At 47.9% G+C, this 27,996-nt stretch overlaps 3 protein-coding genes across 7 annotated transcripts in view; 2 read left to right on the top strand and 1 right to left on the bottom strand.

Moving 5' to 3' along the window:
- The window catches only part of anln (anillin, actin binding protein), a 14,408-nt gene extending 8,563 nt beyond the window's left edge, over positions 1-5,845 (top strand). Inside the window, exons 16-23 of one of the 2 annotated variants that reach the window (XM_057827198.1) lie at positions 1,649-1,702; positions 1,806-1,838; positions 2,297-2,315; positions 2,441-2,553; positions 3,162-3,248; positions 3,785-3,892; positions 4,107-4,279; positions 5,166-5,845. In XM_057827198.1, coding sequence (XP_057683181.1) covers positions 1,649-1,702; positions 1,806-1,838; positions 2,297-2,315; positions 2,441-2,553; positions 3,162-3,248; positions 3,785-3,892; positions 4,107-4,279; positions 5,166-5,280 — 702 coding nt within the window. In that variant the 3' untranslated portion in view covers positions 5,281-5,845. The remainder of the gene's footprint in view (positions 1-1,648; positions 1,703-1,805; positions 1,839-2,296; positions 2,316-2,440; positions 2,554-3,161; positions 3,249-3,784; positions 3,893-4,106; positions 4,280-5,165) is intronic. The other variant, XM_057827199.1, reaches the window with a different exon arrangement.
- Positions 54-27,996, bottom strand: LOC130910178 (zinc fingers and homeoboxes protein 1-like). The gene is made up of 6 exons (XM_057827201.1): positions 26,753-27,996; positions 26,152-26,673; positions 25,962-26,088; positions 24,861-25,856; positions 24,671-24,796; positions 54-17,996 (listed from the first exon to the last, which is right to left on the bottom strand). Exons 1-6 carry the CDS (start codon positions 26,887-26,889, stop codon positions 17,790-17,792), a joined length of 2,115 nt encoding a protein of 704 aa, XP_057683184.1. The 5' UTR covers positions 26,890-27,996; the 3' UTR covers positions 54-17,789.
- Positions 6,440-16,355, top strand: asns (asparagine synthetase). Of its 4 annotated transcripts, XM_057827203.1 has the most exons (12): positions 6,440-6,733; positions 9,987-10,242; positions 10,433-10,670; positions 11,330-11,515; positions 11,580-11,681; positions 12,723-12,850; positions 12,906-13,032; positions 13,425-13,531; positions 14,235-14,335; positions 14,545-14,626; positions 14,691-14,846; positions 15,393-16,348. In XM_057827203.1, the coding sequence occupies exons 2-12, from the start codon at positions 9,994-9,996 to the stop codon at positions 15,600-15,602; spliced, it is 1,686 nt and encodes a 561-aa protein (XP_057683186.1). In that variant the 5' UTR covers positions 6,440-6,733; positions 9,987-9,993; the 3' UTR covers positions 15,603-16,348. The 4 variants fall into 4 exon arrangements, with proteins under 4 accessions (XP_057683186.1, XP_057683188.1, XP_057683187.1 ...); XM_057827202.1 differs by lacking the exon at positions 6,440-6,733 and having other exon boundaries at positions 7,671-10,242; XM_057827204.1 differs by lacking the exons at positions 6,440-6,733; positions 11,330-11,515; positions 11,580-11,681 and having other exon boundaries at positions 7,669-10,242; positions 15,393-16,352.

Genomic DNA, 27,996 nt, shown 5'->3' with positions numbered 1-27,996 from the left:
ACTGCTTTCACTCAAAAAACTTTTAGATCTTATTAAAAAAAAATATATATATATATATATATATTACCTAAAAATGCCATTACGCTTGATAACACACATCACTTAAAAGTTAGGATTTTTTCCCCACGTGTTTCAATTGAATTTCTCTTTGTGTCAAGCCATTTTTAAGTTCTAGTTAAGTTTTAAGTTAGTCTAAACTGTAAGTCCTGATAGGATTTTGAGTTTTTGCAGTGTTCAAAATAAATGTATGATACAGGCTGTAATAGGGACCAGTGCTACTTGGTGTTTTATCCAGCAATGACTACTGAGCTAAAATTGATAGTTAGCATGATTAAGTTTTTATTTTACACCCTCATCACTCCACAGTGCTATGTTATGTTAAAGCCTGTATGTAAGACATGTTAGCCACGCATCGACAGTGGTCATAATTAATTGAAACCTAGCCCTCCGCAGGGCTAACGTTACGTGAGCTAGTAGCGACAGTAACGTTAATCTTATTTATTAGCGCTTAGCGCTCTTTATTAGCGCTTAGCGCTGTACTGCTTTAAGATGGCGGCTGTTTACAAACGCTGCCCAGACGCGGCCGAGTCTGTCATTTCGCATCTAGTTCAACATACATGTGATCTCTATGAGACGCACCAGACGCTACCTGTTACCAATGTAGCATTGTGCGGGCTAGTATATAGCAACGTCGGCGTCGTTTGTGGCGGCTTTCGGCTGCGGTAAGCCCCCCCCTTCTTCCTCTCCACACGTGACAGCGCGTTGTCCCGCATTAAAAGTAGTCCTAGCAAAACGTGATGCTTAGAGCTGTCAAAATAAACGATTACTCGAGGTGAATAAAATTACTCGGATCAGTTTTTAAACTCGAGTTACTCGAGTTGCTCGAGTACTCGTTTCAGCTCTAATTTGTACGAACGCGACCAAATCTCATCCCGAACGGTCGCGACGTCACTTAGTACGGGCCGGGCCGCCTGCCAGAGAGCCCTTCGCTTCGGAAGTATCAAATGCGGAAAGGGGGGGACTCAAAGCCTCAACATTAAAAGTGCAGTAAACCAAAACGCCACAAAGTAAAACGACCCGTGGACCGCGCCGCTTCTGTACAGCCACTAGGCGGGGGATCGGAACGCGAAGGGTCGGACCCCGAGGTCACCCGGCTCGGGTCGGACCCCGAGGTCACCCGGCTCGGGTCGGACCCCGAGGTCACCCGGCTCGGGTCGGACCCCGAGGTCACGCGCAACATCCGGCTCGCGGCGGACCTCTCCGACCCGAACGCTCGGGGCCTCCGCCGAGTAATGGCAGCTTATCTCTCCGCCCGCCCGCGCCCCTCAGAAGTAGCGGTTAGGCTATTTCTGTAGGCTAGGGTTAAGTGAAGAACAATCGGCACCGATCCCACAGGATTGTGAGCTGTCGTGGCGGAATGCGTCTCAACCGATGAGCAAAGCGAAAAAGGAGGACTTTTGCGTGCTATCCGGAACATTCTTTTGTTGGCAGAAAGTATGATTTGACATCGCAATCCTTCCTAAAATGAACATTATTGTACAAATATTTGAACCCCAGATATTCATTAAATGACTAGAGGAACCGCCGGAAAGTAGGCTTTAAATAAAAAAGAGAATGCTAACTCTGCTCGGACTTTTGACATCCATAGATTCAAAAGCGTGAAATTGGTGGCGACAAGAAGAAGAAAGCCAGCAAGTCAAAGGTACGTTAGCAACAATAGCCCGTCAACTTGGTTTTGCTTCATAGAGTAAATTGTTTGGGAATAGGAGGTCAAATGACAAAGTCCTATTTCTCCTATATTTCAGGCCATAACGCCAAAGCGATTTCTGGCCATCACGGTAAGTTTTTTTTCTTCTTTTCAAAAAGAATAACACTGAGTCTATGGACCCTTGATTTACTACAGTCATATTTGCTTTAACATGAAGAGAAGTTTAGGCTGCTCACGCAAGGTCTAAGCAGTGTTTCTTTGCGGTTAGTCCGTGATACGTTTGTGGCCCGAATGTAGAGGAAAGAAATTCACACAAACTATGGAAGGAAATGTCATTTTCCCTATTATTAGTGATAAAGGGACCTTTGAAATGGGAATATTTTCTTTTGATAGTTTGCACAGTAAGAGCACTTCCATTCCTTTGTGCAATAAAGGCCTTCATTCATTATACTCGCGCCCGCCGCCACTAATAAAAAGAGGAAAAACGGACGGCTCTGGTTTTGTTCGGTTTCAATTTCACAGTAGCTTGTCTTCTTTCGACTGTGTAAAATGCATTTTTCAACTTGGCTGATGTCTTTTGTTTTTCAGAAAGGCGCCCAAACACCAGGTATGTCCATCTTTTAAAAAAAAAAAAAAAAAAATTCTGGCTGTGACATAACTTGGTTGGGTCGGATAGCCAGTGTGAAGCCCATGGTATTTAACAAATATCACTCCCAATTTCTTTCTTTCAAGTTGTCGCGAGCCCAGGCGGCCCCGGCGCCGTTCGCACCAGCAACTTTGTCCTGGTGGGATCTCACAAGCTGACGCTTTCTTCTATTGGGGCAAAAAGGTTTCCTTTGGAAAAGGTAAAGACTTGAAATTTGGAGAACCTGTCCTCGGTTGTAATGAGAGCGCTTCCTCCGTCTATGAGCCATTGTATTTTTTTTTTTTTTTTTTTTTTTGTCTTAAATTTCAATGATCCATTTTACCGGCAAACACAAAGGCAGTTTTGCAACTTTAGCCTCAGATTCTTTCATCTGTTAGGCAGTTAAAAAACATGTAGTTTTCCTAGTTCTAGACTCAATTTGATTTCTTCTATTGTAAATGACACTCAGTCAAATCTCTAAACGATTTTATTTTGATCAGCTGCTTTATATTACTGTTGAATGGTTTTATCCTTGTTTCAAGAACAGCTCATTCATTCATCACTCATCTTGCAACGCATGAAGGCATTCAAAGTGACTTCTTTCATTACTGTCTCTTTTTTTTTTTTTTTTTTTTTTGCATGTGTGTGTGTGAGAAGGCCCACACACAGTCTTTTCCCTTTTCACACTTGTAATAAATGACAAGACCAATTGTCATTCATATAGTCATTCATTTTTTGCATTTAAAAACATGGTCAGCTCTTAAATCTTGAAGACTGTTTGTCACCGCCAGATGCCGTTTTTCATTGTTGATGTGCATTTTCCAAAAGGTCCCATTTTTGTGTCCTTTGGAGGGCCACGTCTACCTCCAGATGCTGTGCCAAGTCAGCATGAAAGTGGAAGAAAAAGGTTTTCTGGTGAGTGCCCTCCAACTGAAAATGGCTGGCTGTCTGCATATCCAAAATAATACACGTGAAAAATGGGGCTTCTCGGTTCCCTAACGACTCACCGACCGACAAGCGTCGCTATACGTCTCTCGCCGTTGAACGCGGAGAGCGAACGGAAGCCGCTGCTATTTAGATCACGAGTGAGCGCAGTCCACTTATCAAAAAAATGTTGCCACTAATGCGTGAAAGGAGTGGAAGGCCGCAAAATTTGAACTGTGTTTATGTATCATCAATATTGGAAACCCTAAGTAGCATCCGTTGGTTAATTCTTTAGTAGTTGCTTGACGTCTTTCCACTGTTAATAGCGCCACGCCGCAACCACCGTTGAAATAGATGGCTGCTGCCGAGGAATATCAATCCACACGGCGGAAGCTTTTTGGCCGGGAGTCCTTTTCAACACGGGAAAAGCCCGCACTCATTCCAGTACAGTCCTGTGACTATCCAGTACAGGGACACTTGATGATAACAAAGGCAAAGTTGCCAGTGACGGTCTTTTTGTCTTCCAGACCATGTTTGAAGACGTCAGCGGATTTGGAGCCTGGCACCGAAGGTGGTGCATTTTATCGGGAAATTGCATCTCCTACTGGACGTATCCAAATGATGAAAAGACAAAGGTGCGTGGGTTATTCAAAAATGGATCTTTTACTTTTTACCATCGCCGTGCCGTTTGGACGCTGGCCTAAAGTGTCGTCTCGGCAAATGTCGGCGACGCGAAGGACGGAACGACGGCCGCCATCGACGTAGCGACGAGCTTGTCGAAAATGTTTTATGTCTACATACGGGAATCTCTGAAACGCACTTTCAGTTTTTTTCCTGTTTTTTCCTCAGAATCCCATCGGCCGTATCAACCTAGCCAATTGTACCACTAAGAGTGTGGAACCGGTCAACCGAGAGTTTTGCGCCCGACCCAACACGTTCGAGCTGATCACAATCCGACCGCAAAGAGAGGACGACAAAGAGACTCTCGTTAGTCATTGCAAGAACACCATGTGCGTTACCAAGTAAGTGCCATCCGTGAATAGTAGGCGTAAGGTTAGGCAGAAAGCCCCCGATGGCAGCGGTGTCCGGCGTGCACCTCGGTAACTCTCGTCCCGTACGTACGCACGCAATTTTCACATTTGCCCCCCTCCCGGTCAAAACGGCGCGGTCGACGGTAGACGACGAGTGAACGGAGAAATGTCCCGAATCCAAAAAGAAATACCTCCAAATCAACAGGAAGTGTCACGTGCTAGCATGTTGCATCAGGCTTCCATCACAAAGTCTGTTCTGTCATGTGCCACCATATTGCATCACAAAGGTTTCCATCAAAAGGACTGTGCGCTCTTTAATATATCACAAAGAACAACTGAGAACAGTATATAAGGCACAAACAAATCGCATTGAGTTTCAAGTCGTCAGTGTTCCGGCATACGCTAGCGTGTCAACTGTCCATTACCGCTTGACCTGATTGTTTCCTTTGCCTGTCAACTTCAATAAAGTCCCGTGTCTGAGATACCTCCGTCCCTTTCGTGACGGGAAGCAGCTCGGGAATGAAAACAAACAAAAAAAAGATTTCAAATTGAAAAGGAGGGACTCGCTGTAACAATGTGAAGTGACACAAAATGGTCAACCACAGAGGTCCAATTTACTTTCAACTGGGAAGGCTTGGGATGCTCGTCCATCCAATCTATTTTTACCGGGAGAGGCGAATGGGTCCAGTCCAAACGAAAAGGCCAAAAATGAAATAAGTTTGACATTGCTGGTCAAATTGTAACATGCAAAAAGTGACTTCGCCCATTTGTTGTTTCCAAAAAAGCCATGTCTTTTTTTTTTCATCATCGCGAGCGTGCGAGCGGCGCATTACTGTGCAAAACATTTCAACGTGTTCCTAATTGTTTTCTTATGCAGAAACTGGCTGAGTACGGACACTAAAGATGAGAGGAATGTATGGATGAAGAAGCTGAACCAGGTTTTAATGGATTTGCGCATGTGGCAACCAGATGCCTGTTACAAGCCTCTGTAATTAAAGCGGGGAGCGCAGACCGGCCGGCCCTTTTGGTAACAACGTGCAATGGAATTTACGTGCATGCTATCCTACAATCTATACGTCATAGTCAAGTGTGGTTTGGTGGGAAGGGGAAAAAATAATGCACCATGGCAATACTACAATATATTACGTTTTATTCAACTTTATTTTTTTTTAGCTTGAATGATTTCCTAAAGTCTGTTGAGTTCTATGCGCACACATAACTTTTTGCAATGTGTGTTAAACCATCAGCCGTCCGTTTCACACGGCGACCCTATTTATTTACCACGATACATATTTTAGAATGAAATTGGCTTTAAGCGCACTTAGGAATGGATATTCTGTGGCGCAGCGTTTGCTGAAATATAAAGCAAGTACAGTATGTTCATTTGAAGACCAACAGTTATTTTGAGAAGGGGCCGTCCTTCCTTGTTCTTATGTATGGCGTGCGCTCGCAACAGCCTTCCGACTCCATTTGGGTTTTACGTGACCGACGTCTCCGTTATTCTTTGTTCGTGAATGTCAACTCGAAGAAACAAAATCCTTGTTTTTGGCATGACTTCCGGGAACAACGGATTTCAGATGTTTTCTGTCAATAAAATGCCTGATTTGATTTCCAAATAAAAGCTGGTCTTTTTCTTTTTAAACGAGAAATACATCCAGAAAATGGACAAACCTTTATAAAATGAGTCTCATGTAACTTCATTCATGGAAATACTTGTGAAATTCAATTCAAATTGTCTTCCGGATGAAACTTTAAAAAAAAAAAAAAAAAAATTTACTCCCTCTAGCACAATTAAAGGTTAATTCATTGTGGAAATGATAATCTGCCGTTTTTGGATATCTAAATGGGATGCCACTTCACCAGGCAAAGTGGCCTTTGGATAGAGCAGCTGGGGAGCTTTTTTTTCCCTCCTTGAATCAAATGATCATCTCCTGATTATTTGATTCAGGTGTGTTGAAGGATGGAAAACAAACTGGACAGAAGAATCTGTTACGGATGGAACTCTGGAATCTGCCTTTTCTTAGACTGTATGTCGGTGTTCTGCGTAAAACACGTGTTATTTTGTCTTTTATGTGTTTTTTTTTTTTTTTTTTGTCACGTCTAGAATAAAGAATGCTTCACGGTACCGGTTTTAATGGTTGTGAGTAAAATGCAAGTAGACGACACAAGGGGGTAGAGGCAGATCAAAGAAAACTACTACAAATTTTGAGAGCACTCCCTTTCTCATATCCGGGATAGTGACCGCATGGAATATTTCCAAAAGAAAAGTGATGGGCGATTTTGCTTTTATTTTGAAATGACTCGCTGCCGTTTACGTAAGGGCGATGAAAGAGGGGAAAAAAATGAAGATGCGGTGCACGCCTGCCTGACCAGACGGCATTCACAGCCGGAGCCGCACTTGAACCGTCAGCAGCCTACTTAGACGCGCCACTTTGAAAGAACAAGGTAACTTGAGACTTGAACTTGTTCCGTTTAACAAAACGTTGCTCGTCACGATTCCACTTGTCGGCTATTTCAAGTCAATTGACCACAGAAAGAGATTTGGCATGCCTTTTCAATTTCATTTTGACACGTCCAACGCGTGAAGTTGGAGACGTGTGTACCGTTGTTTTTGGACATTTGTGAGGTGGAACCCAATTTGGTAATTATATCCTAGTTTCCCCCTTTCGTGTATTAACATGTGTTACACGTTTGCATTTAATTGACAAAGTAATCCTCTCATTTGCATAACCTGGACAGAGGCACATGTTTGGGTATCGTGCAGTAACTGGGAAGTTTTTGCTTATGCTGCCGCGCTACCTGCTGCTTGGGAAGGACGGGACATTAATGAGACTAAAAAGATTGGCTACATTCTTCATAAATGGCTAGTTCCTATGGAAAAAAAGTTCAAATTATTTTCATCGGAGAAAGCCATTTTCAAAATACTTCATATAAAGGATGGGGGGGGGGGGGGGTCAAAATGTGCAAGGGCTGCAAATAATGTATATATTTTTTAAAAATGCAGAAAATACACATTTTAATTTTCAATTCAACTTTGCATTTAACAGAAAACATACAGGAAGACTGCTCTCGAAGCAGCTTTGTACTCGAGTTTTACAGGTTTACAAGTTCACATAGTTTAATGTGGTGATGCTAACTGTGATGCAGGTCAGACATTCAGTAGCAAAATTAGTGGCGTGTTCCCGACATTGACGTCTTTTTACATGACTTACTGTGGCTGCTGCCGCTGGCCGGAAAAAACTTCTAATATCCCTCCTCTTCAAAGGAGGCGGCACGATGACGTGTATTTGTCGGGATTGTGTGAATGTGGGGGTTCTAGTCATCAGCCGATCAAACGTGCGCTTGGGGGGGGGGGGGATGGCCCGGCACATTCAGCAAGTGAAAAGGGGTAAATGTCAATCTGAACATAATGAAAGTAATTCACTTAATAATGGTCGGGTCAATTGTATCCTTACAACAAATGGGAAGGCAATCTAAATTACCTACCGTATTTAACTGAACTCATTATAAAATGCAAATAAAGATGCTTAAAAGATGGGGACAATTTGAGCATCCTGAAAAGTTGCTAGTGTTATGTCCCTACCGTCCCTATACAAACCTACGCCCTTGGTATGAAGATGGTCTAAAGAATTAGAGGAACCCAAGTTGGCTGGCTGCAAAATGGAGTTAATTGTTGAAAACGAATGCCATATTCTGATAAGACAGAGTACTAAGACCTTGCAAACGCAGTAATTCTGAAAATGTAAATATCCTGTCAGATGTCTTTTTTTTGAGCCAGCCGAAAGACGGACTGTGTACAAAAGCGTTTTTCAGTATTCTTCTTCATTTTCTGACTTCGGAAGCTGAAAATATTCACAACAATATTTAGCAACGTCAGTATCTCATTCTAAATGATAAGTGTTACATTTCGACCAGAGATAAATATGTACTTCATTCAAATCTAAATATTGAAACCTCTGCGCTAAATCGAAAGTTTAAAATGAGAAATATTTATTGTATATAATGCATAAATCTAAACATTTGATCTAAATCACAAGTATTACGTTTAAAGCTTATACAGTGCCCTCCATAATTATTGGCACCCCTGGTTAAGTTGTGTTTTTTAGCTTCTGCTATATATATATATATTTTTTTTAATTCAAATAATATGGGACCTTAATGGGGGAAAAAAAGAAGAAAAATCCAACCTTCAATACAAGTGCATTTATGTGGGATTTTTCCCCCTACTGAATAAAGAAATAATCATTTGACATCAAATAATGTGTGTCACAATTATTAGCACCCCTTTGTACAACCCCCTTTTGCCAACAAAACAAGGTCTGGGGACTGAGATGGCCATGGGAGGAGCTTGATTTTGGGTGTGGTGAAGCATTTCTGTGTAGATTTGGCCATATGTTTAGGGTCATTGTCTTGCTGAAAGACCCAGTGACGACCCATCTTCAGCTTTTGGGCAGAGGGCAACAGATTTTGATTTCAAATGTCCTGGTATTTCAACACATTCATGATGCCGTGCACCCTAACAAGGTTCCCAGGGCCCTCGGAAGCGAAGATTCCAAAGGCCCTTTGGAACCAAGATGGAGCTTTTTGGCAACAAACACTCTAAGTGGGTCTGGCGTGCCACAAAATGCGCATGCTGAAAAGCACCTCATACCCACTGTGAAGTATGGGGGTGGGTCAGTGATACTGTGGGGCTGTTTCGCTTAATTATTGGCACCCCTTAACCAGGGGTGCCAATAATTATGGAGGGCACTGTATCTTAATCTTGAATAGGGTAAAACGGAAAGGAGTGGTGACTGGAAGTAACGAAATCCCTATGCCCTTTTTAAAAAAAAAAAAAAAAAAGGCCTCCCTGCTGGCAGCCAGCAAAATTTCAACAATCCTTCTTGCCTTTAGGACTAGATTACATTAGTGTCTTGTTTGTTTTTTGGGTTATAAGCTCCTGCCAATACATTTGGTCAATATTTGCATTGCTGGGGGAATAATACCTCCATTAGCGTATGACAATATGGCATTGCTTTTTTTCCTGCTACGACAGAAAACAAAATTAGCATGGGGTTGGAGGGGTGGGGAAAAAAAGGATGCTATTGTTCTCTCGTTTGGTTGCACAACCAAAGTGTCTGGAGTTGCTTTACCCCGCTCTTTCTCCAGATGTCTCAGAATTCAAGGGTCCTCGTTCACCACGTACGATACGGGCCAAAAGTTTGGACATTTGTGCCTTTCTCTTTCATTTCATGACTATTTACATTGTAAATTCTCACCGAAGGTAATTAAACTATGAATGAACACGTGTGAAATGATGCACTTGGCAAAAAAAAAGACAAAATAACTTTAAAAAATATGCATCATTTCAAGAGGGAGTCACCTAAAATGGTTTTGACTTCACAGGGATAATTAAGAGTGGACCTTCATTTGGGTTGCATTGAATAAGGTGTGTCCCCTCCACTCCAAACCTTGTACCTGTACCGTACGTACATTTTGAGTCGAATTCATTCAGATTGTCAACAATGGAGCGTTTTCGTGATTTTCACCAAGTTCTGACATTGGGATTGATGTATTTACTTTGGAGAAATCGTACCGGTGCGGTCGAACGCCCAGAGCTGTGAGGTGGAGGGAAAAAAATTCAAATCCCAATGGAATCATTTGATTCCGTGGCGTTTCGTCATTTGTTTTTGACGTGTCTCACTACCGTATACCGCAGATCCGAGATGTGCGGTATCTGGGCTATGTTCGGCAGCGACGAGTGCTTGTCGTCCCAGTGCGCCAACGCCGTGAAGATCGCTCACCGGGGCCCGGACGCCTTCCGCTTCGAGAATATCCACGGCTTGGCCAACTGCTGCTTGGGCTTCCACCGTCTGGCTATTCTGGATCAGTTGCACGGCATGCAGCCTTTGCGTGTCAAGAAATTCCCTTTTTTATGGCTGTGCTACAACGGAGAGATTTACAACCACCTCACAGTAAGAATGTTTTGGTTTTTTTTTTTTATTGTGCCACAGCAACGTTTTACGATGATACCGTCTTCGACTCGACCGCATTTTATGACGAACGACCGCCGTCGAAATGGTGCCGAGATGTCGCCTTTCGGTATCTCCGCTGTTAGAGAAAGAAAATCTACACCCGACTTTGTTCTTCTACCTTCTCCCACAGCTAAAGAAGCAGTTTGGCTTCGACTGCCAAACCGAAGTGGACGGTGAGATTTTGCTCCACTTGTACGATCGCTTCGGCGTGGAAAAGGCGGCGGCTCTGCTGGACGGCACTTTCGCTTTTGTTCTTTTGGACACCCGCGAAAGCAAAGTCTGCCTCGGAAGGGACACGTACGGCGTCCGCCCTTTGTTTAGACTCCTTACCGACGACGGATTACTGGGCGTCAGCTCCGAGGCCAAAGGTAACGGAAGGCGTACGTACGCCGAAACGGAGTCGAAATGCGCCTCGTTGGCGTACGTACGCCGAAACGGAGTCGAAATGCGCCTCGTTGGCGTACGTACGCCGAAACGGAGTCGAAATGCACCTCGTTGGCGTACGTACGCCGAAACGGAGTCGAAATGCGCCTCGTTGGCGTACCCGACCTGAAAAAAGATTTGCCCGTTGCCGCCGGCAAATGCGTGTTATGTCAAGAAAACATCATTTAGCAAGATGATTTGATTTATTGAGAAGGGCCTTTGGCTCCAGAAGGAAAAAACGATTGTATTTTTCGGACTATAAGGCCGGCGTGTCATCCGTGAAGGACTTTGTTTTTTCATACAGAAGATGCACCTGATCATATGGCGCAATAGTGTATCAATATACAGTATTTTTACATTGCAGTTATTGTTTTATTCTTGCGTTTCTTGAGCACTTTACCAGAGCAGACAAAATACATCGCATCCGCAACAGCTCACCGGATTACAAAGAAAACTAAAGTCTTTCAAGTGCGCTTCATAGTCTGAAAACTAAGGTCGGCGATTTTTGATTCCTTCCAAAATCTGGTAGTGCTTCGCTTGCATTTGCACTGAACCGTCGGAGAGAGGCGCACGTCACGAGCCGTGATGATGGATTTTCTTCCAGGTCTTATGAACGTCGTCCGCGCCCTGGACACGCGTGCTAAAGTCGTCCCCTTTCTCCCGAGCCATTTTCAAGTCTTTGAATTGAAGACGGACGGCAAAGTGAAATCCGTTCAATTTGAGCCCTTCCACCAATGCACCGACGCGCCCGCTCACGCCGTCTACGACACCGCGGGGAGACTGCCGACGAGTAAGAACGACCGAGTCGTCGGTGCGCTCGACGGCGCCGTCTGTCAAATGTCCGCCTTTCTTAGGCTTTGACGAAAACGTCGTGAAGGGGAACATCAGGACGCTGTTTGAGAATGCCGTTCGGAAACGTCTCATGGCCAACAGGAGGATCGGTTGTCTTCTCTCAGGTACGTCGTGACCCTTCCCTATTGTGGCAAAACGTCTACCCGTATCAAATGGATACAAAGTACCGGCCAATGCAGTCTAACCTTCCGAGTAAGAGCGCTTTTTCAGCGGATGGACCGAGGCGTCGACCATTGTAGTTGACAAATGAAGCTACAAATCAGCTGTTCAGATACAGACTAGTGCTACGCCATCTCGGGAGCGCGTCGAGGCGGGCCGTTTTAAACCTCGCTCGACCCGGGGCCGCGATAAAAATGGGGTCACGTAGATTCCGAGCCGCGAGCGCTTCACGCAGTCAGTCATCGTTGTCACAGGCAGATGCCGGTGATGAAAACCCTTCCGCTAAACGGAGCCTACGGTACGTCATCTTTGAGGGACGTTTCTTCCCGAAAGCGGCTTCTTTCGGTGGCAAAATAGCTGGCTCCGAGCACTCTCTCCAGGTGAAGCCGGAGACGAGCGTTTGTGCGGTCGAGGCCGGACCGACCGACCTTCGACCGGTTTGAAGGAGCCGGCCTGCCTTCCGTTATGTCTAAAATTCCACAAAGACGGGACAGGCACTCCTCCTTCCGTTGCTTTTTCCAATCCCATTTGGTGGTGATGGACAATTTGTGGCCGGATCCCGCCACGTTCCTCCGCTCGCGGTCTCAATTTGCCAACATGTGCGCCGATTGCCCTGCTTTATCCATCCCGTTTTGTCGCCCCCTCGTGACGCTTAACCCAAAGAGCTGCATGACACATTTTATTGGCGGAGTCCCTCAGAATCATGATCCATTTTTTTCCCATTCGGTACATTGTTTTGAAGAAAAGTGCTCGTCACTAGAGAGTCACCTAATAATAGGCAGGACAAGATCATCAGAACAGGGAGCCTCAGGTTCACGTATATAAAACGACAAACAAGTGGCATGACAGTAGTTGATTCTGTCACACATATTTCTTAGTATTGTTTTGGGGATATTTGGAGTGAATCCAAGAAATCTCCACCCACCAGCAGGAGAGCTCTTTTTTTGTTTTGTTTCTCCCCACCGTATGTACTCTGTATTGTTCAGGGGGTCTGGATTCAAGTTTGGTTGCCGCCACATTGGTGAAACTGGCTAAAGAAGCAGGGCTAAAATATCCTATCCAAACATTTGCCATTGGGACAGAAGACAGCCCTGACATTTTAGCCGCTCGTAAGGTAAGCCGCAAATGCCGACGGTAAAAATGGCAAGTCTGAGTCTTTTGTGTCCAAGGTGGCCACTTACATCGGCAGCGAACACCACGAGGTCAAGTTCACTGCGGAAGAAGGCATTCGGGCCGTGGAAAAAGTCATCGTGTGCCTGGAGACCTATGACATCACCACCATACGTGCCTCCGTAGGTAAGGGGAAAAGCCGCGAAACGGCGCCAGAGACGGATGAGCCCCCCCCCCCGTCGCGTCCATTTCAAACATTTCTCTGTTGGACGGCCTTCCCGGTTTGAGCGGCGGTGCGCAATTGCCGCCAGCTCTAAAAGTCCCGAGTTGACACACCTCCGTGGCATCTTACTTGACAAAACGGATCTCGTCCCGAATTCAAAGGAAATCCAAATCATTTCTCTGGTCGTGACCAAATGGCCAGATCTCTTGTCTTTCCATTGCCGGAATCCATCTCGGTGACAATTTTAGCTCCTACGCTTCAATTGGTCTGGCGCAATAGATGAGGGCTGGACCGGCCTTACCTTTCAAACATGATGAGATGAGCTCTGTAACCCTTTTTTTTCCCTCGACCGTAGGAATGTACTTGGTTTCCAAATACATCCGTGAGAAGACGGATAGTGTGGTGATCTTCTCCGGAGAAGGTTCGGATGAGCTCACGCAGGGCTACATTTACTTCCACAAGGTAAGTACCACCGTTTTCGACCTTTACATTTCTTTTGTGCGCTGCCGCCGTTATATAAAAGAAATGGGGTAGCGCGAGTTGGCATGCGCTCGCGTGGCTTTTTTCCCTTTCCCAAAAACAGGCACATGCTCCCGATTCTCAGAGGCATTTGGCAAGATGTGCCCTGCCATTGGTGGGCAACCACTGAGTAAAGATGAATCAATAGGAGTATTTTGGGGTTGCATTTCATAGGCAGGCAGCCAATCTGGACCCGTGCGGGTTTGTGCCACTCCAAGGTCAATGGTACTTTAGTATACCACATCAAAAGAGATTTTAAGCCATTGAATGTTCTGCTCCCGACGGGTACCGTGTCCAGGTCTTTTGTGTTGATGAAGGCCATTTGCATTTCCGTGCCACTTAGAAATGGCCGAACGTGACCAAACGGACAGCGGATCAGATGCCGTAACCGTCGTACGCCCTTTTACGAAGTAAACGCCGGCGGCCGCTAATTCCGCTACGTTAGCAATGTTTATCCCGAGAAGAGAATGTTCCCGCTCGTGTTAACGACGGGTGACGGAAGAGTGGTTAAGTCAACAATCATGACAGAACGGAGATGTTTTCTCAGCAAGCATCAAATATTGACCGTACTCACGTTGAAGTCAATATGTTTTTAGTACAATCAAGTCAAATATGCTCGGATTTCACCACCGTGTGTTTTGTTTAGGCCCCGAGCGCCAAAGCGGGAGCGGACGAGAGCGTTCGACTGCTGAAAGAACTCTACCTGTTTGATAATCTGCGCGCCGATCGCACCACTTCTGCATACGGGTAACTGGCGGCTACCTTCGCCTGTCCCGAGTCCGGTCCCGGAGAGCTCCTTTTCTCTCCTTTAACGCACCCGAATCAAATGGTCGGCTGGAGCTCGATTATTTGAGTCGGCCGTGTCGGAAGAGATGCGGGAAAACGAGCCGGGACCGGACTCTGATACCCCTGGCCTCTCGGCGAGCGTTGAAAACCCCGATTCCCCCGCATTTTAGTTTGGAACTCCGCGTACCCTTCCTGGACCACAGACTGACTGCGTACTACCTGTCCCTGCCCGAGGAGATGAGAAATCCCAGGGTGAGTGGCCCCCGCCGCCCCTTCGATAACTTTCCCAGGTGACGTCTCGGAAATTGGTCCGCAGCACGGCATGGAGAAATACCTTTTGAGGGACTCGTTCAGAGATTCCAAATTGATCCCCGATGAAATCCTCTGGAGGAGGAAGGAAGCCTTTAGCGACGGCGTCATGTCTCTTAACAAGTCCTGGTACATCTTCCTGGAGGAGCACATCGGGTCTCTGGTACGTGTCGTCCGCTCACCGCCGTCGTACCGTTTCGACCGACTCAAAGACGGTTTTATCCGTCCGATCCGAACGTTCGGTGCCAAATCCCCCCCGCCGCATCGATGTCCGAGCCTCTTGTACTTTTAATTCCATTTACTCGGGTAGCTTTGTGAGGGGGGGGGGGGGGAAATCTGTTGTTTTTCCACAGTGTACATTTTTCAACGGATTTGTCCAGAAGAAAGTTTCTTTATCCCAAATATTAGATTTTTGCCAGCGCGGCACGGCGGCTCTAATTGTGAGAGCTCTACCTCGCACGACGCCGATCGGATGTCACCAAAGGTCAAAAGATGTCCTTATTTGTGAAAGCCATTCTAAAACATCGTACGCTCTCGATATCGTGGATTTGAACGTCGCGGCTAATCGGGCCGCGCGTAATAACGCGACTTTAATCTCACGGCGTAACTTTCGTCCGGTTTTCGACGGTTTCTCGGGCCCTGTTCCGCCGCGGCGGATAACGCCGGCCGTTCCGTTCAACCGTGCCCTTTTCGTCCGGTCTTTCGACAGGTCACCGACGATCAGATGGCCAACGCGCCGGGGACGTTTCCTCACAACGCTCCCTTCACCAAAGAGGCCTACTACTTCCGACAGGTGTTTGAAAAGCACTATCCCGGGCACGCCGAGTTACTCCCCCATTTCTGGATGCCGCGGTGGATCAAAGCCACCGACCCGTCGGCTCGCTCGCTGTCCATCTACAAACTTAACAATTATAATTGAAGTTTTTCTCAAAACATCCAGGGCGGGCGGGCGGACGGACGGACGGACGAACAGATAGCTTTTAGTCTTTAGCGACAGTATCGACTTCACGCAAGTGCTTTTCAATACTTGAAATTGGTTCCCTTTAATCAGTGGCTCCCTACTTGCATCTTTTTATGATTTTAGGTTGGGTTCGTATGGCCAATCCAATGGTGCGTTTGCCTTCTGTCTGTCGGGCGGGGTCCAAATGAAATCAATCTTTACTTTGGTGTATCGCTACAATAGTTCATCATTGAACTCATTCCAAATGATTTCTGGCCATCTTTGGGTCCATCAATATAGAAACAATTGGGATGATTATTATAATGACAACAGTGAGCCATTTTGACTTTTCCTACTCTAGAAACTTTGAGTGTATTCCAGTGAAATATAGAAGCACATTTAACTCTTCATTTAACCTACCAAGCATCCTTTTTTTTTTCTTCTTCTCCATTTTAAGCTTGTGTGCGCTTATCACGTGTTTTTATTTTTAGCTCGTAGTTCTTCATATATCTCAATGAACTAGTAGTATTGGTGACCCCAGAGGAAAATCAAATATTAGGTGAAGTATTGAATTTAAATGTTGTACAATTGTTTCTGTCTTGACATTAGCTACACGTGTTAGATTTGCTATATTCTCATTGCCTCTGCAGTGCAACAAAATAAAAACTTTCTAAAACACTGTTGCTTATGTACTCATCATGCAGTGTCAATAAAGAAAAAAAAAAAAGTCAAGTCGACTCCCAATTTTTGACCATCTCCGAATATACTCGCAGGGGCGCGGCCACAAAAACAAGCAAACGTCAGATATGTATTTGTAATTGTCTTTTGCAAAGAAGGAGAATAAATACCGTAGTAGACAGTGTTTTTTGCATTGAAATAAGACTGGAAAAGAGGGGGTTGTCTGATATTCGCAGTCTAGACATTATACCCATTCACGACGCTCGATGGCGCCAGATATCATCCAAGCGATGTTCTGTCATGAAAGATCTCAGCTACTCTCAAGTTTAACCAGTTTGCATTATTGAAATGTTTTTCCTTATTCAGATTTGTTTCAAGACTACAGTTACAGTTAGAACTCACTTTGATGGTTATTGCAATTTTGTTGTTTTATCAAAATAGATTGGTTTACATTTTAAAAACCAGAAGCCATTCATTTACGAATGTGATTGCATTTTAGTTGACATATTTAAATGTTCAGATATTAAGATTTGAATGAGGCTAAATAACATTTTTTCTCAAATATATTTTTATAATCATTTGTTTCAGATGTACTGTAATTATTTTCTGTATAAAACAATTTGGTGTTCAAAAAAATTTTTTTTTCTTTTCAAACTTGAGACTTGAAAAAGAGGAGGTCGTCTGATAATCAGGGCCGTCTTATATTGGGGCTAATACGGTAGATGGCATCTCATCTAAGCACAGAGAAGATTAAAAGCCAGGGTGTTCTGGTGAAATGTCGATTTTTCGCTCCCCGTTGAATCGCTGCCCAAAGCGCTACCGAGCGTGCGCGTGGCAACCGCCCCCCCCCCGTAGGTCGAATGTCCGTCGACTTGTTTGACGACAACGTCGTTGCTGCAAATGAGTCATATTTTTTAAGTATATTCATTTTCTAGTGCCTTTTGACCACTAACCATTTCGTATCCAAGAATAGAATATCGGTATTGTGAGATCATAGCCTCGTTGTACGATGAGCAGTAAATGGTGTTTATTGTTCAAGATAGAATATTGACATAACAGCGGAAGTATCAAAATAGACGTGTCAAAACGTAGGTAGATTTGTTTGCAATGAACGGGCGATCGAGCTGAAAAATTCCCATCCGTCAGTCTTCTCTTTTTCAACAAAGCGCAGATGCATCCGTGCGGCCACCGGGAAGGAAAAGTTGAATGCTTTAAATGATAGGAAAATGACCGTCGTCGGGAAAGATCAGTTGACATTAGATGTCTACTCGGAATAGTCTTTGACGGAAGGATGATCGGACGACTGTTTGTATCCAAAAAATGTGCAATTCTTTGGACTTTTCACAAGAAAGTTGGAAATTTGCTCTCCCAACAAAGCGCACTGAGAGGAAACAAGTTAAAAGGCCAAAATATTTTGTTGGCAAAAAAAAAAAAAACAGAACAGCGTGTCCTTTGTCGTATTTTTGAAAAATGGGAAGCGGCCGTCGCTCACGTCGGGCTCGGAGCGGGTTCCTCCTCCCGCGGACGTTCCGGGTCTCGGTCGGCGCCTCCTCGGTCGTCGTCCTCACGCCGCTCCCCGACCTTCCGCGCGCTCACGTCGGCCCCAGCCGCCGAGTCGTCCGGGCGCTCCTCGTCCCGGCTCGGGTCTCGCCGCTGGAGGAAGTAAGCCCTGAGGAAGGCCTTCCCGCTCTTTGCCTGCCAAAAAGTGCATCGTCGTCTCCCGATGTATACAAAATGATGTGTTTGATTTTTTTTTTTTTTTTTTTTTGGATCAGACCAGGGCCCATTCAAAATAAAAAAATGGGTCTAAAATGTTCAGTCTGAAGTTGAAAAGTTCTTCTTCCTGTCAGCCATTTTGATGATGACAATACTGATGAAAGTTGGCGCAAAAATCACAGGGAAGCTTTTACAGTTTTAATACGTGGGCTGGCTCCCTCTGGTGGTGGGCCAACAAATGACCAAACTTTGGAGGTTGAATTGACATGCGCTACATGTTCAGTTTAACCCTTTCATGCACAATTTTTTTTTAACCTTACTAAACTGATTGGCTGCCATTCATGACGCTAGACGCCCAATCCATTTAGACCAGGAGAAGAGGGCGAATGAACAACAAACGCCACAAATTGACCATCAATGGCAGACAATTTGTTAAATACTGTGGGAGGGAAAAAACCTTCGACTGTTACTTGGGGCCATCTTAGCACTTTTTATTCATTTATAACTAAAAAATAGTCATGATTATTAGATAAAGCATGGCTCAAAAGGACCCTTATGATGAGTAAATCAAATGAAGTCAAGTTTCCCTTGCCCGGACGCGGGTTACCGGGGCCCCCCTCTGGAGCCAGGCCTGGAGGTGAGGCTCAAAGGCAAGCGTCCGGTGGCCCGGCCTGTCCCCACGGGGCCCAGCCGGGCACGGCTCAAAAAGGCAACGTGGGTTCCCCTTCCCATGGGCTCACCACCTGTGGGATGGGCCAAAGGGGCCGGGTGCGTAGGGAGTTGGGCGGCAGCCAAAGGCGGGGGCCTTGGCGGTCTGACCCCCAGCTGCAGAAGCTAACTCTTGGGACATGGAATGTCACCTCTCTGGCAGGGAAGGAGCCCGAGCTGGTGTGTGAGGCAGAGAAGTTCTGACTAGATATAATCGGACTCTCCTCCAAACACAGCTTGGGTTCTGGTACCAATCCTCTCGAGAGGGGTTGGACTCTCTTCCACTCTGGAGTTGCCAACGGTGAGAGGCGCCAAGCAGGTGTGTGCATACTTATTGCCCCCCGGCTTGGCGCCTGTATGTTGGGGTTTACCCCGGTAGACGAGAGGGTAGCCTCCCTCCGCCTTCAGGTGGGGGGACGGGTTCTGACTGTTGTTTGCGCTTATGCACCGAACAGCAGCTCAGAATACCCACCCTTTTTGGAGTCCTTGGAGGGTGTGCTGAAGAGCGCCCCCTCTGGGGACTCCCTCGTTCTTCTGGGGGACTTCAACGCTCACGTGGGCAATAACTGTGGGACCTGAAGGGGCGTGATTGGGAGGAAGCCTCCCCGATCAGAACCCGAGTGGTGTTCTGTTATTGGACTTCTGTGCTCGTCACGGTTTGTCCATAAGAAACACCATGTTCAAACATAGGGTGTCCATATGTGCACTTGGCACCAGGACACCCTAGGCCGCAGTTCGATGATCGACTTTGCAATCGTGTCATCGGACTTGCGGCCGCATGTTTTGGACACTCGGGTGAAGAGAGAGGCGGAGCTGTCAACTGATCACCACCTGGTGGTGTGTTGGCTCCGATGGCGGGGGAAGATGCTGCTGGCCAGACCTGGCGGGCCCAAACGTATTGTGAGGGTCTGCTGGGAACGTCTGGCAGAATCCCCTGTCAGAAAGAGCTTTAACACCCACCTCTGGCAGAACTTCTCCCTTGTCCCGGGGAAGGTGGGGACATTGAGTTCGAGTGGGCCATGTTCCGCACCTCCATTGTTGAGGCGGCCGACTGGAGCTGTGAGCCGTGAGGTAGTTTGTCCCTTTCGCGGCGGCAATCCCCGAACCCGCTAAGGGATGCCGTCAAGCTGAAGAAAGAGGCCTACTGGGCCTTTTTGCCCTGTGGGACTCCGGAGGCAGCCGACAGGTACCGGCTGGCCAATCGGACTGCAGCTTCTACGGTCGCCGAGGCAAAAACGCTGACATGGGAGGAGTTCAGCGAGGCCATGGAAAACTTGCCTGGTACACCAGACTCACCGCTGTTCCAGCTATTGAGTCTGGCCACCATTCAGTGGATACAATTTCCAGGGTGGAGCAAGCCACAGCAAACGGACAGCGGAGAGGACCAATCAGCGACGGGCAGACGTGACGTTAGTAAAACGCCGAGGGCAGGACGAGGGACTTGCGCGCGGAAGTAAACATACGAGGAGAGCGGCGTTTATTCAACATGGCTAGCGCGAGACAGACTGTTGTCAATGACTCGTGTCGATGTGTTTTTGGTAGAGCTGTCAAACGATTAAAATTTTTTATCGAGTGCTTAAAAATTAATTAATCGTAATTGATCGCAATTAATCGCGATTCAAACCATCCATAAAATATGCCATATTTTTCTGTAACATATATATATTCTGTAAAATGTTGGAATGGAAAGATAAGACAGAAGATGGATATGTACATAAGGACTCTACTGTCATTTACATCTGTCTATGCTGGCCTCACTCTGAAGTGTCTACTTTTTCCAAAGCTAGACAGCTAGTGAACGACGCCTTAATAATCAGACTTCTTCCTTTTTCATCTGATTTATTAATAAAATGGCCTCAAACCATTGTCCTCTTTAGACCGTCGTAAAACTACACTAAAAAAGTACACATGCATTGCATTAGCAACAACGTTAGCTTAGCACGCTATACAGGTTCACTAAACATAAACAAAAAGCGTCTCATACAAAAAATAGAACATTTCGCTTAATAACATAATATGTACATTCTTTACAACAACCATACTTGCGGACAAATCTTGTCCAAGGATCATATAAGCACAACATTACAACGTAGGCGTCAGCCATATTGAACTGGCTAGAAAACAAACCATGTCGCAAAGCGACCACAAGAGTTTGCTGTTAGACAGCACAAAAAGCCTTGCTGTAAAACTTAGCAAAAGGCAGAATACTGTCTGAGCGGGACATGTGCGTTAATTGCGTCAAATATTTTAACGTGATTAATTACCGCGCGTTAACCGATAATTTTGACAGCCCTAGTTTTTGGTAATTTAAAACGGATTTTACCGTGGATTGGAACATATTCTCAACTCTCCTGTTCACCATCTGTGTTGTTGTGGAGACGACTTTCGACGCGCAAGAGTGACGTTGCTCGTTAAGAACACGTCACGCAAATAAACGAATCTGATTTGTTGATTGATTTTGTACCTGCTCGAGAGGCTGTGAATGGGCTGGGTCCCAGACTTTTCTCTCGGTGTTTGAAAAATAGAGAGAGAACAGTCTGGCCGTGCCAGGCAAATGGAAAACCACTTCCGGAAGGCTTCGAGGAAATTCTGGTCCACCATCCGGCGTCTGAGGAGAGGAAAGCAGTGCACCATTAACACTGTTTATAGTGAAGATGGGGTACTGCTGACCTCGACTCGGGTTGTCGTGAGTCGGTGGGGAGAGTACTTCGAAGACCTCCTCAATTCCACCGATACGTCTCCCTCGGAGGGAGCAGCGTCTGGGGACTCCGAGGTGGGCTCTCCAATCTCTGGGCTTGAAGTCACTGAGGTGATTGGAAAGCTCTCCGGTCGCAAGGTCCCGGGGGTCGATGAGATCCGCCTTGAGTTCCTAAAGGCTCTGGATGTTGTGGGGCTGTCATGGCTGACACGCCTCTACAACATCGCGTGGACATCGGGGACAGTGCCTCTGGATTGGCAGACCAGGGTGGTGGTCCCCCTTGTTAAAAAGGGGGACCGAAGGGTGTGTTCCAATTAAAGAGGGATCACACTCCTCAGCCTCCCCGGTAAAGTCTATTCAGGGGTGCTAGAGAAGAGGGTCCGTCAGGAAGTCGAATCTCGGATTCAGGAGGAGCAGTGTGGTTTTCGTCCCGGCCGTGGAACAGCGGACCGGCTCTACACCCTCGGCAGGGTCCTCGAGGGTGCATGGGAGTTCGCCCGACCAGTCTACATGTGTTTTGTGGATTTAGAGAAGGCGTTCGGCCGAGTGCCAAGGGGAGTCCTGTGGAGGGTCCTCCGGGACTACGGGGTACCGAGCCCCTTGGTAAGGGCTGTTCGGTCCCTGTACGACCGGTGTCAGAGTCTGGTCCGCATTGCCGGCAGTAAGTCGAATTCGTTCCCAGTGAGGATTGGACTCCGCCAAGGCTGCCCTTTGTCACAGATTCTGTTCGTAATTTTTATGGACAGAATTTCTAGGCCCAGCCGAAGCGTTGAGGGTAGGCCTGTCACGATAACAAATATTAGTGTGCGATAATTATTCTCATAAATTATTGCGATATGCGATATTATTGCGCCCCCCCCCCCCCCCCAATTTTTTTAACCAATTTACAATAACAACAATAAAAAACAACAATATTGATACCGCACAGCACCACAGAATAAATAAAATGTGTTTAAAAAATTTTAAAAAAAAAAAAGAGAAAAAAAATTGCACCAAATAACTTAAGCATTTAGGCAAATGAAAACTTTTCCCTGTCATAGCTTCTGCAATGGTGTTCCATAGGGATGCAACGATACAGTTAAGTCACGGTTCGGTACGATTTTTGATACGGGGGTCACGATTTTCGATCCGATTCAATACATTTAATCCTCCGTAAAAAAATATAACAATTATATTTTTTGTTTCGTTTTTTTTTTTTTGCTAGCGAGCAAAAATTAAATTGCCATCATATAAACATGCATTTTAGTGCATAATATTTACTGTATGTGCTTACTTCTTACTGATCTGAAAACTGTTTGTACAAAAGTGCTGAGAACAATCTTTACGTTTTGTAAAGTGAGGCAAGGCACACTGTTGATTGCTACAGCTTTCTTAGCAGCTAGGTTTACTACATGAGCAAGACATCCTATTTGTGGTCCGAATCCATGTGTCACGTACTGATTTAACAATATTTGCAACATTATCTGTAGTCACTAGTATGGAATGATTTGGCCTTCCTAACTTCCATTCAGTCATGACAGTTTAGAATTCATCTATGTAGTATATGGACTACGTAACCCATAATCACTCTGTGCTCACGTAGCCAATGGCATGGGACGTAGCACATCTAGTGTGCCATTTCATGATATCTAGTGTGTGCGCGCATTAAAAAAGTTAACAAGCGCCGCTGAAGTCACGTCTGCTCATTACTACTCAACACCAGCATATGACACAGCGCTCTTAATTTCAATCAGCTGTTTATTGTCAAAGCGAGGTTGTTCGTAGCAGCCTAGTCGGTAACAATGTTTTGGCGGACTTCGTTGTAAATATCCGGCCTTGTGCCGAAAAACAGCCACCCGCGTGAAATGTCACTCCTGACGGGAGCGCCCACACGTCAACGACACCGGCGCGCTGTAGATGGTCCACAGTCACTCCGGAGCACTGATGCGGCCGGTATACATTGAACAACAGGATATAATGGGAACGATTGGCTCCGGCGCTAGTTTTTGCCGGACTTGGAACGAAGATGCATTTTGCGCAGTTGGTAACGAGGAATCCGAACTTTTAACAGCACGTGCAGCGTCTGCAGTGATGCGGACTCTGCACCGGTCCGTTGTGGTAAACAAGGAGCTGAGCCAAAAGGCGAAGCTCTCGATTTACCGGTCGATCTACGTTCCTACCCTCACCTATGGTCACGAGCTGTGGGTCGTGACCAAAAGAACAAGATCCCGGATACAAGTGGCCGAAATGAGTTTCCTCTGCAGGGTGTTCAGGCTCTCCCTTAGAGATAGGGTGAGAAGCCCGGTCATCCGGGAGGGGCTTGGTGTCAAGCCGCTACTCCTCCGCGTTGAGAGGAGCCAGTTGAGGTGGCTCGGGCATCTGGTTCGGATGCCTCCTTGACGCCTCCCTGGAGAGGTGTTCCGGGCATGTCCCACTGGCGGGAGGCCCCGGTCGACCCAAGACACGCTGGAGAGACTATGTCGCTCGGCTGGCCTGGGAACGCCTTGGAATCCCGCCGGAGAAGCTGGCTGAAGTGGCTGGGGAGAGGGAAGTCTGGGCTTCCCTGCTACAGCTGCTGCCCCCGCGACCCAACTCCGGACTAAGCGGAAGATAATGGATGGATGGATTATTAGATTAAAAAAAAAGGCCATTTCAGGTGAAATGGCAATGGTAGCTTTGCTGTGATGTTTGTTTTTGTCTGTCGTCTTCTATACCTTCTATTGATTTTGGAGGCATTTCGAGGTCACTTCCTGCTGTTGTGGGTTGTGTCCTATTGATCCGGGGTCACTTCCGGTTCATTTGTTGGCAATCAATAGGAGTGAATGGGAAATTTTTGGGTAGGGTGGGAGAAAAGAATGGCCCTACTGTATAATTTTTGGCAAAAAAGATAAAAATTTTGACGTCCTGAATTTTTTCATGTACAATTGATGTCATCCGGATAAAACCTGTAGGACAAGTAGTGTTTTGAAATGCTTTTTTCCCCCCAAAAGACACACATTTTTGGCCGGTCATTTAAAAAAAAATTTTTTTTGCGTCAATCAGATGGCCCGCCTGCCTGCGTCGTGCGAAAATTCTCATCGTTTTGGTGTTTGAACACTGTCGCTATGGCGTGTCATGTAAAGCTACCATCGATGATCATTTTAAATGAGCAAAAATAATTTATAAACTTTTTTGTTCACTGTGGCCCGTGGCCAGTTTGCGTCCGGATGATTCCGCGACGCTAGCCAGCCTAGCGCATCGTCGTATTAGTTCCGGTGCCTTTACAAACCTGGCCGGGTGCGTCCGCTTCCCGTTTGAGGGCGCAGGGCCGCCGCGACTTCCCGGACCGGCCCCGGAAACGCTTCTTGGACTTCTTGGGCATTCTGGCTGCTCCGTCCGGCGACGCTCGCGCCTCCTACGGAGCATAAAGAGCGTGACGGGTGGCCATCGTGCGAGAGGTCGCCTCCCGACCGACCGACCTTGCCGGCGCAGTAGAGGTCAAACCACTTGAGGCTGCCGTTCTTGACGGCGTAGCGAGTCTCCCCGAACCAGTTGACCACGTAGCTACGCGGCAGGCCGCTGTCCTCCGCCATCCGGTCGTAGTCCCTGGCCGTCGGCCGGCGCGAGCGCACAAACGCTTTCTTCAGGACGTCCAGCTGCGCCGGGGTTTTCTTCAACGCTCGGCGGCCGGAGGGCGGCACGCCCGCCTCGCGCGCCCGGCCTTTGCGCCGATCGCTGAACCAGGCGTCCACCTCGCGACGCGTCAGCTTGGTCTGCGCTCGCAAGCGCGCCACCTCTTCGTCGGACGGTGTGCGGCTTTTGCGGAAGCTGGACTCCAGGATGAGGAGCTGCCCCGAAGTCTTCTCTTTGAACTTCTGGGGCGTGAAGTCCGGGAAGGCGTGGCGGAGTTTTCCGCGGCGCTCCGCGGGGACGGCCGGCGAGGGGGTGACCGGTGAGGAGGCTACCGGCAAGGGGGCTGCCGGCTCTTCGCCGGGGCCGCTCGCCTCCTCGCCGGCATCCCCTTCGGCCGCCGCGCTTTCCCGCCGAGGCTCCCTAGAGTTCCTCTGGTTGTAGCGCGTGTCGCTGAACCATTTCTTGATGGCGCGCTTGGACAGTCCGGTGACCCGCATGAGGCGCGAAATCTCTGCCTCGGTGGCCACCCGGCGCCGGCCGTAGCTGGCCTTCAGCTCGGCCAGCTGCTCTTTGGATTTTTTGGGTTTGGAGGCGCAAGAGGACTGTGCCTTTTGGGCCTGGGGCTCGGCGCCTTCCGCCGCTTTCTCCCCGGGGGCCGCCGCAGGGAGGCTCGCGCCTCCAGGTGGCGGCGCGAGGACCAGGCCCGGCCCACCCAAGATCCGGCACGTCCGGAAGACGCCGTCGGCGGCCGCCCGGACGGGGATAACGGCAATGGTCGGAGGCGGGCTTTGTCGGAGCGTCTGCGCCGCGCCGTTGGACTTCTTTCGGCGCGCCTCTTCCACCTGCCGCCGAGGGACACGTTAACGAGGTCGTCTCGACAACGGCGACTATTTTTCGACGGGTTCCAGGGTTAGATTACATTTAGCCGGCGAGCGGACGTTACCGACCTCTTCCGGGGTCCAGCTGACGCCGCGTTTCAGTCTCTGAGCCGAGAACCAAAGCTTGACGTTCTCCTCCGCGAAGCCGGTCCGCGCCGCCAGCGCCTCTGTCTCCGACGGCGCGGGATAAGGAAACCTGCGTCGGGGTCCGCGGATCAGAACGGGACCGCCGAGCCCACGCGCGCCCGGCACCGCCTACCTGTTGTAGGCGCCCAGCAGAAGGACGTCGCCGTCCATGGCGGCGTCGTAGGTCGGGATGCTGCTGACCGGGATGAGGAGCTGCATCTGGTTCCGCTTCTGTAAAACCGACAGGACCTGGGCCAGAGCGCCCACCGGCAGGGCGCCATTCAGCACGTCGGCCCCGTTGACCAGGAAACTCTGCGTCCCTGTCTGGATTTGAAGCGGCGCCGACACAGGGACGAGCCGGGCGGCGGTCGCGACCGGTGGCGCGGGCAGCTCTCGGTACTCATCCGTCTCCTCCTCGTCCTCATTCCCCACTTCGATGAACTCTTCGCCGACCGTTTGACGCGAGGCGGCGAACTTCTTGGGTTCCGGCCGGGACCTCATGATGGGCGTCTTGCTGAGGGCGATCCCCTTCCGCCCCGGGTCCTCGACCCTCGCCGTCTCGACGGGGCTCGCCGCGTCCTCCGTCGCCGGCTCGCGTGTCGATTTGTCCCGGCCCGGGCGACGTAGCGCGTCATGCGTCTCGAGCTCTTCGTAACTGTGGCCAAAACGGAGAGGACGAGCTATCGTTAGCGAAACGTACGTAGCGAACGCGCCGACGGCTCGCAAAGTCGCACTCGATCTCATGGGCTCCCTCTGCCCCGCTGTCTTCGTGGTTGTGGGACCGGCCCGCGTCCGCCGCCCTCTCGCCCGAGGGGCGTTCCTCCCGGGACGGGAGCATGCACGGCGTGCCGGACTTCCTGCGGCTCGCCATCGCCGATCCGGCCGGCGCTTCAGTCGAGGGCACCGCCCCGGGGCGTCTGGGCGGTCATCGCGCGTGTCGCGGTCGGGCCGACGGAAAGGCTCTCGGTCCCGTGACCGCTGTTTGAACGGACCGGAAGATGAGCGGCGAGCATTCCCGTGAACGAGGCGCGCTTGCCGGTCACGCTAGCCTCAAAACGAGCTTACGCCGCCTTCACGTGGTGTCGTAATTATGGGAAATAACAACTGTCGAGTCAAAAATTGCATGTGAGCGCCCCCTCAAGTTATTTTCTACAAATAACAAAGTTGTGAATGGTAAGAAAGTTTCAATGAGGATTCATCGTCAATTTGCACTTTTTTTGACGCCAGCATAATAATGTAGTGTACACATTTTTAAAACTTTTTTTTTTTTTTTACCAATTGTTTGCTGAAATGTTCAGTTACAAACCAAAATTGACTGCTGGTATTTTGTTGCAGTCTCTTCTTGTAGTAGATAAATGAATAGGTCTACGTAACAACCCAAAATGAAGTCCGTGTCAGCTGTTTTTTTTTTTTTGCTACGACAACAAAACCTCACGAACAGAACGTCCTCGAACTGAACAATTAGCAAGTGGTAGGGCTCATCTTTCCCAGCGCTTATAATGGCAGGATTAGCTAAGCTAGCTAGGTGCCTTTTTCGTTGAGGTTTGTCGCTCCGCTCCGCGGTGGCCAACTCGGTCGGCTCACTGTTAGCTAGTCGGCTAGCACGTCCGCTGCCTGGCGCGTGTCGATGGGTTTGCTCGCTCCCGACCCGTCCCCATTTTGACGGGACCGAACCGCCGACACCCGTCTTATCTTGAAGTCGAGTCGTCCACGACGGTAACTACGCCAAAGGCTTTCTTCGGGCTCTCAAGTCAAGGTGATGATAGAATTGGAGACGCGGCTTAAAAAAATAGCTCGTGGCTTCCGCTTTGGGCTTTTCCAACTAAATCTGATGCTCGACAAATCACCGTCGCGTCGTCGAAGTTTTTCCCTCATATGGATTGATGTTTGCTCTTTGCGAAAATAACTCGCGTGCTGCGCATCACCGAAAGGTCTCTCCGATGGGTGAAAGGACCTCGTTCGCTTGCTTTGTTTTGAA

Source organism: Corythoichthys intestinalis, chromosome 22 (genome assembly GCF_030265065.1).
Source record: "Corythoichthys intestinalis isolate RoL2023-P3 chromosome 22, ASM3026506v1, whole genome shotgun sequence".
In the NCBI taxonomy this organism is placed as follows: Eukaryota; Metazoa; Chordata; class Actinopteri; order Syngnathiformes; family Syngnathidae; genus Corythoichthys; species Corythoichthys intestinalis.
This window is presented reverse-complemented; position numbering and strand designations above follow the sequence as displayed.

Coding starts and splice junctions, on each gene's coding strand:
- LOC130910178 (XM_057827201.1), bottom strand. CDS start 26,889: ATGGCGAGCCGCAGGAAGTCCGGCACGCCGTGCATGCTCCCGTCCCGG. Junction 26,089..26,151: donor CTGCTGGGCGCCTACAACAG/GTAGGCGGTGCC, acceptor ACCCCGACGCAG/GTTTCCTTATCCCGCGCCGT. Junction 24,797..24,860: donor ACCTCTACTGCGCCGGCAAG/GTCGGTCGGTCG, acceptor TATGCTCCGTAG/GAGGCGCGAGCGTCGCCGGA.
- asns (XM_057827202.1), top strand. CDS start 9,919: ATGGAATCATTTGATTCCGTGGCGTTTCGTCATTTGTTTTTGACGTGT. Junction 13,033..13,424: donor CACCATACGTGCCTCCGTAG/GTAAGGGGAAAA, acceptor CCTCGACCGTAG/GAATGTACTTGGTTTCCAAA. Junction 14,627..14,690: donor AGGAGATGAGAAATCCCAGG/GTGAGTGGCCCC, acceptor ATTGGTCCGCAG/CACGGCATGGAGAAATACCT.